Source organism: Neocloeon triangulifer, unplaced genomic scaffold, assembly GCF_031216515.1.
Source record: "Neocloeon triangulifer isolate White Clay Creek 2 clone unplaced genomic scaffold, ASM3121651v1 ptg000008l, whole genome shotgun sequence".
Classification (NCBI taxonomy): domain Eukaryota; kingdom Metazoa; phylum Arthropoda; class Insecta; order Ephemeroptera; family Baetidae; genus Neocloeon; species Neocloeon triangulifer.
This window is the reverse complement of record NW_026775550.1, coordinates 3071811-3084047: the sequence shown is the minus strand read 5'-3', so window position 1 is coordinate 3084047 and position 12237 is coordinate 3071811. Positions and strand designations below refer to the sequence as shown.

The window sequence follows — 12237 nt, the reverse complement described above, 5'->3', positions numbered from 1 at the left end:
AGCCCATCCTCCTCACATTTGCCGGCCGGCAAAAAACATTATGGCGTCGTAACAACAAAATATGTGCACGTGCTAACAATATTTGCGCAGATCTTCGGTGATTTCTCGATCTAGAAACGATGGAATTCGACTCGACCGTGCTCGACTTTCAGAGGAGACTCCACAGCCTGCAAAATGAGTTCGGAAACCTGCAGGAAGCTGAAATTCCGGCAGGTAATTAGAAATGGCGCGATTCGCCGGTTCCGTTGAATCAGTTTCCCTCCAACGGAAAAAACAAAATAAATACGCTCAAACCTTTATAAAATGAGCTATTTTTAGATTATTCAATTTTCAGTAATTTTTTAATTAATCATCGGACATTTGCAGAAAAACTGGCACCGGTTTTAGAAAAATGGAGTGCCGTCATAGAGAAGAAGGAAGAAGTCCTGAGACGAAAAATTCATCTCTACCTAGTCTTGAACACCAACTTTCCCTTTTGCAGTGGCGTCGAGGTGTCCGACGACGTGGCCCACCTCACTGGATCTGCTCCTCTTCTCAGTCCAAGACTTCTGATCGCTCTCGTGCGGGGCTGCCACCTGATGCCCTACGCCTACGAGACCATCAGTTTTGCAGATCCAGTCCTCGCCCTGCATTACTCGGATGTTGTCCTCCGCGAGAACAGTGGCCTGTCGGCTCTGGACACCTTGGATGAAGTTTTTTCTGTGATGAACTCCATTTTCATCCAGCTCGGCAGTTGCCGTACCCCAAATGTCCAGAACAAACTGGCGTCGGAGTTCATCAAAGTGAACAACTCTCTGTCTCAGATTCTCGTCAAGAAGCTGAAGGACTTGTCTAGCTTGGAGAAACTGGAGGCTGCAGGAATTACGGCCAAAAAGTTGATCGAGTTGGTGCTTTTGTGCATGCAGGTCATGCTCGAGGCTCCGAAAAATCCTGACGATTTTTACCTGAGAAACTTGTTTGCCACCTTTGACTATGGACAGTGGCCTGAGAGTGGAGACTTTGACTTGATGGGATGCTTTGATCGAGTGGTTGACCAGTGCGAGCGGAGTTTCAAGGCCATCGACGTAGACCGATGGATTAGCTGGGAGGCAGTCAAAGGTCAGACTGAAGGGAAAAACTTGCAGATGGAAATTGGAGAAGCAACCTATAGGTAAATTTTATTTCTTGTATTGAAATTTATTAATTTTACATTTCGAAGATAAAAATATGTTTTTTCAAATAAATTAATAACTTGTTAATTAAATTTCAGGTGTGTTGAATTTGAGCCCAAGCCGAGCAAAAGTGTGAAACAACTCTCGGCTATTCTGCTGGGATTCCAATTGAAGCCGGTCTCAGAATTCGACCTTGCCGATCTGGATAGGGTCATTTCAAAGCTAGAGGAACGCCCAAAAAAAGAGTGGCTTTCTGCGTTGCTGACAAAGAATGACGCTTTCAAAGATTATAGAACAGTGCAGATGATTGAAAAGCACTCTGAGCTCTGGGACTTTGAGATTGTGTCAAATATTCTCAAACTGGCCACTCACCCGGAAGCTTGTGATGCTGAAAAGCTCAAATCTGTAGTTTTGGAAGCTTTCAAAACTATCAACATTGAGGAGCAGAAAACACTGATCAACAGCTACTTTAAAGAATTTGGCATTGGAACACATTTCAAGGCCTCAAACTTTGATTCTCAGGTCACAACTGTTTTGAACAGGTCATCAAATTTTGAGACAATGAGAGAAAAGGTAAATTAATTTAAAATATTATTTTTAATATTTCATTTATGGATTTTTCTAATCAAATAAATTTTCAGTGGCTTCCTGAATTTCTCATCTTGAGTCTGCAATCTCCCAAAGAGCTGGTGGAAAAGTCTGTGGTGTCAGGCTACGCGAGCCGTGGTCAAGGAACCTTAGTGGCTCTCGCTCTCTCGGAGATAGCAAGTCTTTGCACCTTTCCTTGCGATGGAACAACAGTCCTCTTGAGTGCTCTCAAGTCTGCAATCTCGGACATCGATCCGTCAACATCCCACCTCACCCATTTTGTCCAGCAGCTGGAGGAAAGGGGGCTTATCAAATCTGTGGACTTCATCAAGTGCTGTGTGTTACCCACTCTCAAATCAGACCTCGGCTCTTATCGAGTGCCATATTTGCTTTTGTGGGTTCAACTTCTCAAGGTAAATATCATTTAAAAATCAAAGTACAATTTATTTTAATTACAAAATTTTAGCGCCTGCTGAAGGTTGACAGTGCAGAGCAGGTCGATTTGGACAGTAAATTGAGTTTGGCTGTGCTGCTGGCAGTGCTGGCTGAAATTCTACAGCGAGCATCTTGGGTGCTCGGAAAGTTCAAACATGCTGAGTCCCTGCTGCGAGCAGAGACCGTACTTTTAGTTAGACCCCTGGCATGCAGGTATGCCAACAGCATCACCAACCCTGAAGGTAAACAATTTCCACAAAAATTTATTCAGTGAAAATTTAACGGAAATAAATTTTCAATTTCAGACAAGGAGTTGTTGTGGCTCCGCACAGGGCTTTTAAGACTGACCTCCCACAACCGAGCTCACTTCAGTGCCATTTGGACCCACTTCAACCTGCCAGTACCTTCCATGAACATGGGCTCCTTGCTTTTGAGCAGGGAGGCCATGCACCAGCAGTCGGGCATGCCGCCAGGAGGCCCAGACCAGCTTCTCAGTCCACTGCTAATTGTACATTTTTGCTTGAAGAATTTAGAAAAATTACTATTATTATTTTTTTTACCAGCTGCTGCCATCGTGTTGCACCCCAGAGTGGCGCCTCCTCATCACAAGTCTTGCTAAAGTCCTCTCGAGCTACAACGTGTCCGACCAAGAGGTGGAAGATGCTGAAGAGAGGGACGAGATAAAAATGCTCCCAGACGCTATCAGACTGCTGGTCACTGCTCTGATGCTGCAGGCCTTGATGCTCAGCCAGCAACAACCTCCTGACGATGCAAATTACAGCAACGAGTGTGCCCTTGCGTGCCTGGAGAACAGCATAAGGAATCTCGGAATCATCATGAAGGTAATTTTTGCTATTGATATTTTTGAAAATTACACTTATTAAAATACTTCACCTTGGAAACAATGGAAGAATTCAAAATAAAAAAATAGTTTATTTTTATTTTTAAAAAAATTGATAGAAATAGCATTTAATTTGTGCTTCCTCTCAATAATAATATATTTATAACCACACAAGTACCAATAAATCTGCTATTACAAATAACATTATCTTATAAAACATAATACAATTTATTATTTCAAGTTTTTAACAACCAATTTATTGACTTTGATTTAATATTTCTCTTTAATTCTAGGAGGAATGGTTGCCTAAGTTGACGGACACGTCCGAGGTGGAGAATGGTGCTGGAGTGGTGCGGCAAGTTGCTCTTCTCTTGCGCTCGTTGCCCTCGTCAATCTCCTCGAGCTGCTCGTTGGCCCTCAGTGGCGTCCTGCAGCAGGCACACGAGGTGCTCCTTTTGCAGGCAGGCATGCAGACAGACTTGGCCACCTGGTGTGCCCAAGAACTGGCTCTCAGCCTTGCTTTGCTGCCTGATCGAGAGGCTAGGCAGTCGTTGGCCAGGAAACTACTCATTGAACCAGCCCTGGCCCAAGTTTGAATATACCCAAAGGATTGCTACTTAATTAATTTGATTCTCGCTCAAATGTTAGTTATTACATTCCGAAACTTCTTTTCATTTGCTCAGATTTTTGACTATGTGACTCGAGAGCCAGTGGAAATGATATCAAATGACTTTTTCTGATAAATTATTTGATTTGATTAAGAGGAAACTTGATTTGTTTGCTATTTAAAATAATACATAAAAAGCTGTTTATCAAAAAATAGCAATCTGCTAGCTATTGGAAATACTCATCAAATGTATTCTAGAGGATAATCAAAATATATAAAAAATGCCCTTACTAGGAAGATCAAACCGAAATCCAAATGAACTCTGTACCAAAAATGTGAAGAACATTATAATGCAAATAAAAACAATTGATTGAAATGAAATTTTTTTATTTCTATTGTTTTCTATGTTTATTTCCATGGATTTCTAACAAATTTTTGTATTCCTGTCATGACTTAAATTTGTTTGAAGAAATTGACACACGAGGAGATGATAATGTAAGCAAATAATAGAAAATAACTCTTATTAATAACATAATAATTAATTTTTAAAAATTTTTTTTTTAAAGAATGCAATTTTAAACATTTTCACATTAAATAAATACAATAATAAATAATAGTTTTTATTATAAAAAATTTTAACAAATAAAGAAACAGAAGAAAATTTCATAAAATTAATAAATCAACAAAATTAGGAACGAATAATACACAAATTTTAATTGTGCTTCTTACAACGAAAAAAGTCTGATCTCTTTAATTTTTCTGTTAAACTTGCTCTTCAAAAGAAGAAAACTGCTGATGTTAAGTGTGATTTGCGGGGAATGAGCTACAAAAATAACTTCCAGCAGTCCAGAGGCGCAACGAGAAATTAAAAATCCACACAAGCCAAAATAGCTTCGTGTCTGAAAATACACCCACAACATTGCAAGAAAACCCGGCGTTTTGATCAAGCTCCGAACTTCCGCCAGCCGGCGCATTTTTTCATATCAGATGATTTGCAGCAGGCGGCACCCTGACCCTGAATTCTCGACTCGGTAGGTGGAAGGAGATGGCGCAGGCCCGAGCGCGTCAGGTGAAGCGGCGGCGGCGGCGGCTCCCCTCGGCCAGCGCGCCGCCGGAGTGAGTCAGTCGGCTGAGCGCCGTCGTTGCCCACACAAGCACCAACACCGTCGCCGCAGCCTCGGCGTCGCCACCGAGACGAGTCTTGGACTCGCCGCTTCGCAAAAGATGCCCTTCTGCTGATTATCGTCGCCGTCCTTCCTTCAATTCGGCCCGAATCGCGTCCACACCGTCGGAATTCGTAAATTTTTCGGTGCGAACAGAGAAGAGTCGCGGGCGGTCCACAAAACGTACACCTGCGGAGGGTGGCCTTGAAAAGGAGCATCATCTGCCGCGGAGCCTCACACAGGGAGAATATTTTCATTCCCACTGAGAGCGACGCCGACTTCTTTATAATCTCTGCCGAGAATTTTGTTTTTCGTGTGCGAGTGAATTTTTGTGTTTTTATTTCGGACAAAAAGATCGAGGGAAAAATGCCTTCGAAAAAGCAGTACAATTTGGTGCAGAACGACGACTACGACACCCGGATACCTCTCCACCCTGATGAGGCCTATCACCATGGCATCACATTCCAGGCAAAGGTAAGACTTTTTTTCAAAATTTTATAATTTTGATTAATTTAAAATTTATTGCCGGGAAATTGAATTATAAATTTTTTTCATTAAAATTTAACTGATGTTAAAATTTTCTTGACTTTTGAGTTACGGAAATCGCGGATATTGTTTTTTCCTTCTTACTTTAAAAGTCAAACACGACACAAGGTGAGACCAACCGAGAGCGTTTTAATACCTTGTTGCGTGCTTTCGGTAATTTTCATATTTTTTTTTCACTGATTCTCGGAACCGAGCCCTTCGCCATAAACTACTCATTTGTTGAAACTCTAAGATCGCCAAAAGTTATAAAATTGTTTGTTTTGATTATTCTCTCTACTTAAATGCGGAAACGAATCGCACCTGCCCTCGAAATTTCTGCCCGAAAAGTTTTAATGGAAAAGTTGATAATTTTCCCGCAGTGTCACATCTCTCGTGCAAGCAATCCGATGACACGCAGCACGTTTTTTGCATTAATAAAAGCCGTGCACGAACAAAACACGAGACTGAAAACCGAGAGTGATTCAATCATCTCTGACTGACAGCAAGAAGTGCAAAAAAAGTCACAACGCTGAATCACGCCTGCAGGGCAAATCGCCCACGTCCCAGTACATACGAGTTTCGCGATTTATTCGAGAGCAGCTGGAGTGCGTGTCAAATAAGAAAAATTATCGTCTGGGCAAATAAAAAATATTTGATCAGCCAATTTTCCATGGGGAATTATTCTCCTCAAAATATTACTAAATACAATTTAAAATTTAGTTTGTTGATCAAATGTATTGATAATAAATAATTAGGTTTGATCAGGTTTTATTATATCTTTATTTTATTTATTTATAATTATAATTTTCTTTATTTATTTATATTTATATATTTTATTATTTAATAATTTTATTTATATTTATTCTCCATTCAATACATTGAAATTACAATTTAGCACCTTCCAATAATATGGTTGGTTTTTACAATGGTTTTCATAATAATAAATTTTGTTGCAAATTGTGTTCATTGATCTATCACGGAGGCAAAATCTGCTCATATATTATTACTAAAAGCGGGGTTTACTCTTATTTACCTTGAAAATATGTCAAGAAAACATAATTATTATATTTGACAGAATTTGAATGAATAAATTAATTATAGAACCACACACGTTTGCGACCAAATTTGCATAATCATTTTTTAATTAATAATGTTTTAAACTATAAAACTGAAACAATATTCAATTTGAATCATTTATTTCTTACTTAGTACTGCTTAGTACTTTACAATAGCAAATTTTAGTAAAGTCGCAAAATAAATGAAGTTTAATGAAAAAATTATCGCAAATAGAATGTGTTGAAATTGAAAACTTTATAAACTAATACAAAGAAATTAGACTTATTGTATTTTGATGTGTTCTTTTAAATTTATAACAATTTTCTTTATATAAATAAATTGACGTGACCTCTATGAATGAACGGTGACGTGAACACCGGCGAGAAGTGCTCACAGCCAATGATTGGTCCACTTGAGACTTTAGCCGTGTATAATAATTATTCTCGTCACTTTCACCGCGCGTCTCAAAAGAATTTCCACGAATCCAAACACTAATCCGCTGCGTCTATATAAAACAACCAATGATTAACATGTTGGTCAGCACGCTTAAATTATGCAAGATGTTTTTCTGCGCGATTGATCAGCGCCAAGTGACTCACTCTCGGCAGGAAAAAAACGTAGTTTTACTTCCGAGTCGTGTTGCTCTCCACAGGTGAATCATAACGGAACCTGGGCCGAGAGGCCGAAATTGCTCACCGCGTCATTAAAAGGTCAAGCCCCTGTTATTGCATTGTATTCAAATGAGTGTGCGTACTTTTCTTTTCGTTTAATTCTAGATTCTAGACGTACGATGCGTAGGCGTGTGCGCGGTTTTTTAAACTATAAAATGCAGCCGGCAATTTGTTCCGCTTGGGGTGGAGAATCGGGGGAGCCATTGTGCCGCCTCACTGAGCACCCCCGCGTGACGATTTCCAGCTAGGGGGTTCCAGAATGTTTTACGACTCAAACAAACTAACTAACTACCGAGTTGAAAATAAATTTAAGCTAGAATTTCCAACTAGAATAATGTTTCAGTTTCTCGTTTTTCTTGTCTTCATGGTGGAAAAAAAATTTAAAAAATCCTTTTCTTATTCTGATAATTAAAAAGAGTTTCAGTTCAAATTAATGCAAATTAGCCCAATGAACCTGATAATCAAACTAAAATCAGGGTTAAAATGGCAAGAGAGTTTTGATCAGAAAATGAACAAAATCTAATGAAATTCTATAAAAAATGTCTATTGTGGTTATTTGAGCTTATTAAAGCCAAAAACGTTTTCCATTTACTGCGATACGCATAATGAGAGGAGTGAATTTTAACAGAGCTCACAACTGAGTTTAATTTATTATACAAACCTATAATTAAATTATAAATTTTTTATAGTAAAATGAATCAAAAGGGAAAATTGCAATGAAGTTATTTTACAATATTTAATTATAATGACCAGAATCGACATTTTTTTCCTCCGATGTAGTGACGCAACTTTGTTAATGAAAAGAATGCGGAGATGAGAATCAGCATCTTTTTTCAAAGGTTGCGTGCGCAACTAATGCGGCGCCTCCATTCCACTCCTGCACCCGCCGTTACCTTGCACCTGATAATGCAACTCGCTCATATAAACAATGATCAACTCGCTGATCGTGATTCATTATTCCCCCGCCTGCTGGACTTGTGCGCATTTATTTATATTTTTTATCCGCGTCCAGGTGCATCTCCTTCTCATCAGCGCGAGCAAGGCCTTCCAGCTTCTTCTTTTCTTTCCCAACACAAAACACATTATTCGCAGTAAATTGGATGTACAAAGAACGCAATATTGGAAAAACGAAGAGACTCCTTTGGTTCAATTTGATCTTGACAGCAGCCAGCGAATATTATATTCATATCAGGTGCATGCTACAGACACCTTATTGAATTCGCTTTTTCAGAAAAAAAAATGGCAACTGTTTATGCAGAAAAGAAATTGCACGTCTCAGCATAATCATGAAATAAAGTATCATTTTTATTATATTGCAAAACCGTTACTGTCCAAGTTTTTTTGAGCTTGAAATGTACATTTTTAATTTTTTTAAATATTTTGAGTCATTTAAAAATTAATTTATCAATTAAAAGTAAAATTTTTGTTTCTATTCCATTCTTTAAAGCCAAAAGTTTTTCTTGCACAATTTCAGTAAAACCACGTAAAAACCGCTTGAACATGTAAAATTTTTGTTTAAAAAAAGTAAATCTATAATTGAATCAAAAACAAAATATTGATCGATAAATCAGTAAGCGAATTATTCCGCACAACTTTCAGTAATGAAAAGAAATTAAAAAAAAGCTCAAAAAATTCTATATTTCCCTTTTGGAAGAAGCAAAAAAGTCACGCTTCAAAGGGCAGCGGCTGACAAAATGCGCAGCCCACGGCACTAAAGCATATCAGCTCTATTTCCTCAACTGTGACGGACGCGGGGACGCACGAAACATTTTGAAAAAGGTGGGACCAGCATGAGCCGAGCGATCACACACTGGACGTTAAAAGGCCCTTTGTCTGAACTTTACACGCACTTTTCTGCGTGGCACGACACCGAAAAATCGGCCAGTTTTCTGTTTTTGATTCCGCCCGTGTTTGTTTTGCGATCGAACATTTCATTGCATTTCAAACAAACACATGCGCGTCAATCAATTTTGAAACAAAAACGCCGCTGGTCCCCCGAGACCCAAATTAGCCCGTCGCAGGGGACGTTGACCGTGCGTTTGTATTTAAATTCAGCGGTGTCGAATAAAAACCGGTGGCTAAATTTAATTTTCACCACGGATGCTGACGCTTGGCGCTCTCATCTCTCGAAAAGAAAAGACGAGAGATGCATCTGCGATGTCTCGAGAGCCGCCGATGATGGACGCTTCTAATGTGACCCGGTCTTTGTTGCTCAACCGGCAAGTGCAGCTAAAGCACCAACCCAGACGCCGAGTCGGATTGCACGTTCGAATTAAGGACGCTTTTTGTCTGATTGGATTTACTCTGTTTGCGAAATCAAGTGGGTTCAGTTTGTCAAACGGATTAATTTGCTAAACCTTTTCAATCAATTTACGAAAACGAGAAAAATAAGAAGTATTGTATTGTTTAACAATTTAAAGTAATATAAACATTTTTTTTTCTATAAATAGTTTCATTGATATTTGCTTTTTTTAGTTAATTTTATTTATTAATCTTATCATATATTATCATTAAATTTATTGATTTATTTTTTACATATAAATGCGATACAAATTTTCCTGAAATTTACAATTTGTTCCAGTTTCTCAAATAATTATAACTAAAAGCAATAAATTTAAAATTATATTGTTTTTAATCAGCGTGATATAATTTAACTTGCATGTGCGAATTAACTCTCCTTTGCTAACCACTTTTTTATGTGCCGTTTGCTCATTAATTCAATATTCGTATTTTACACAAATAGTTATTAATTTTCCACAATCAAATCAAAATACTTTCAGTAAATTAATTAACAAACCACGGTAGGTGCAAAGGAACTCCGTGATGTGTGCTGGTCGGAAATAAACGTTTTTACAGGAAACCAGCAGCAGAAATGCAATCACTTTTACGCTGTGTTGCATTTTACATTCGCTCGAAATGCAGAAACGTTGCAGAGAGGAAATGGTCCAGTCGAGCACTCACACTGGGAGCGAAAAAGCAAGAATCGATCACCACTCTGCAACTCTTGGGTTGCATTTTGCATCAGAAAATAAATCGCAGGACTGCAGTTTGAAGGAGCGATGAAGTGCCGGCGAGAAACTGTGTTCGCAGCTCCGTGGCAAAATGCATTTTTGCAGAATCTCGGTGATTTTTGCGTGCCTGCTGCAATTCATTTGGCGCGCGAGTTCCACTCCATTTAACCCTGGCTGTTGTGCGCGGGGTGGCGCCATTTGTGCCTCTGATGGTTGCCATTAATATGCACGGCCGAGTCATTTTTTTCCAGTCTTTTGCAAAAAGCAAACGAGCGGTGATTACGAAACGATGGGAATGAAAAATGAATCGGACGGCGGAATAATAATACCGTGCAAAATTCATCCCTTTTTTAAAGAGGAAAAGCCGTCCGGGCTTTTGTATTTGGCAAGTTAAGCATAAAACCCTCTCCTTGCCTTGTTGATGTCTGGTCGGATCTATTTGTAAATCACATCGTTATCTTGCTGCCGCACACACAGCTTGCGTTTGTGTACCTCAAACAAGAGGCAGTGCTTAAAATGTCCACCACCAAGCTTAAAGCTTGGGAAAATAACTATTTTTTCTCCTTTCCAAAAGTCTTTGAAATTATTGATAAAATCGCAATATATTTCAATTCAATTTATGTCATTTCAAATATATTTGTTATCTTAAAAAAAAACCATGCGAATGCACCCAAACCATATTAATAAAATTAATTTCAAATTATCATACTGGGTTTGATTTTTATTATTAATTCAAACTAAGAATTTTCTCTTCAATCATATTTTGTAATGCTCAAATTAAAAATAAAATGCTATAAAAATTAAAATAAAAAGAATTATATAGTATAAATTTAAATAAATAATATTATTTGATGAATTTTTATTTTAATTTAAAAGGATAATATTTTAAAATTAATGAGAAACTATTGTTGTTTTCTTGTTTTGTTTGTTAATTTAAAATTAAACAGTTTATGAACGCAACAACTTAAAAAAAATGCTCATGATTATTAAATTACGATTAAAAAGACTCAAATTTATGTTATTTAAGGTAATTTAAACAATGGGAAATTTATGCACACATCTTCCTTTTTCATCCTCCCTCAAGAATTTGGAATATTTACATTATTTTGAGCGCGTGCCAAAACGCGAAATTTATGCGCATAAAGTAGAAGCCCTGCTGCCCTGCCGCGTATTTCTCGTGTGTCTTGTATGGTTTGGAATTTTATGCGCTTTCTCTCCGCGGACGAATGTTCACGCATGCAAATGCTGCCTTATTTATATGAAATGCGCATCGCCGACCACCCTGCACGTGAGCAGCCCCATCATCGCCAAGATTTCATCTCAAAGTGCTCGTTCACCTGAAAAATGAGTCAGGCCGATTCCAATTCGGAAAAAAAGAAAATTGAAGGGTGCAGAAAATGACGTATGCAAATCAAATATCGACGCGTGTGTACGTTTCTCCGGAAATTTATTCGGGCGTATCCTTCTCTTTGATCATAGCATAAAATGCTGCTGATGGAAATCAAAAATTGACTCGATCCTGCTCCATCAATCAGAAAAAAAAAAATAAAAAAAACCTTTTCCATTTCGATAACGGAAAATGTGAAAATGCACTGCGGATCAGATTCCCGCAAATGGCGATTTTAATCTCTTTGAGCTGGGATTTGTTCGGGAAAGTATAAAAAAGTTGGAAACAATCAAACTCTTTCGGAACATGCAGCCCGTTTTATTACTTTATCCGACTATTTTCGTTTTATTGGCCTTTCGGAATACGGAGGCAGACAAAGTGCAGAGACGCAAAGGCTCGGTGGCCGTGTATTGTGTTATGAACTATGCGAGTGGATGCTCCTCGCTCCCAGCGGAACAACGCACACCAATAAATTAATGGAGAATGGTCTAATGGTCTAATTTGGCTGCTGGGGGGCGACATACATATCAGCCGGCCCCGCGAGCCCACCCTTCTCTCTCCATGTACACGAACGCAGGTGGCCACGACGCTTTTGCGAAACTGTTGTGTGTGCACGAGAGAGGGTTTTACCAAAACACCGGTAGCGAAACCGTACTGCTCGTTTTGCGTCAAATTTATTCTGCATTAATCGTTTTCTCGTTATTCATGAATGTAAAGTCGTTACAATCTGTATTGTTTTGTCGTTTTGCTACAATCATTTTTCTTTTTTCAAATTAAAAACAGTTTATAGAAAAATTTGGTA

The 12237-nt window shown here is 38.5% G+C and overlaps 2 protein-coding genes across 3 annotated transcripts in view; both read left to right on the top strand.

The window, feature by feature from the left end:
* The first annotated feature begins 10 nt into the window (after window positions 1-10).
* LOC132195041 (uncharacterized) lies at window positions 11-3993 on the top strand. Its single transcript, XM_059616745.1, has 8 exons — window positions 11-213; window positions 367-1150; window positions 1250-1724; window positions 1793-2152; window positions 2206-2416; window positions 2480-2682; window positions 2738-3016; window positions 3309-3993. The coding sequence occupies exons 1-8, from the start codon at window positions 120-122 to the stop codon at window positions 3609-3611; spliced, it is 2709 nt and encodes a 902-aa protein (XP_059472728.1). The 5' UTR covers window positions 11-119; the 3' UTR covers window positions 3612-3993.
* Window positions 3994-4751: 758 nt separating this feature from the next.
* LOC132194786 (carboxyl-terminal PDZ ligand of neuronal nitric oxide synthase protein) overlaps window positions 4752-12237 on the top strand; it is a 96688-nt gene continuing 89202 nt past the window's right edge. For both annotated transcript variants that reach the window (XM_059616282.1, XM_059616283.1), the window contains exon 1: window positions 4752-5259. In XM_059616282.1, coding sequence (XP_059472265.1) covers window positions 5152-5259 — 108 coding nt within the window. In that variant the 5' untranslated portion in view covers window positions 4752-5151. The remainder of the gene's footprint in view (window positions 5260-12237) is intronic.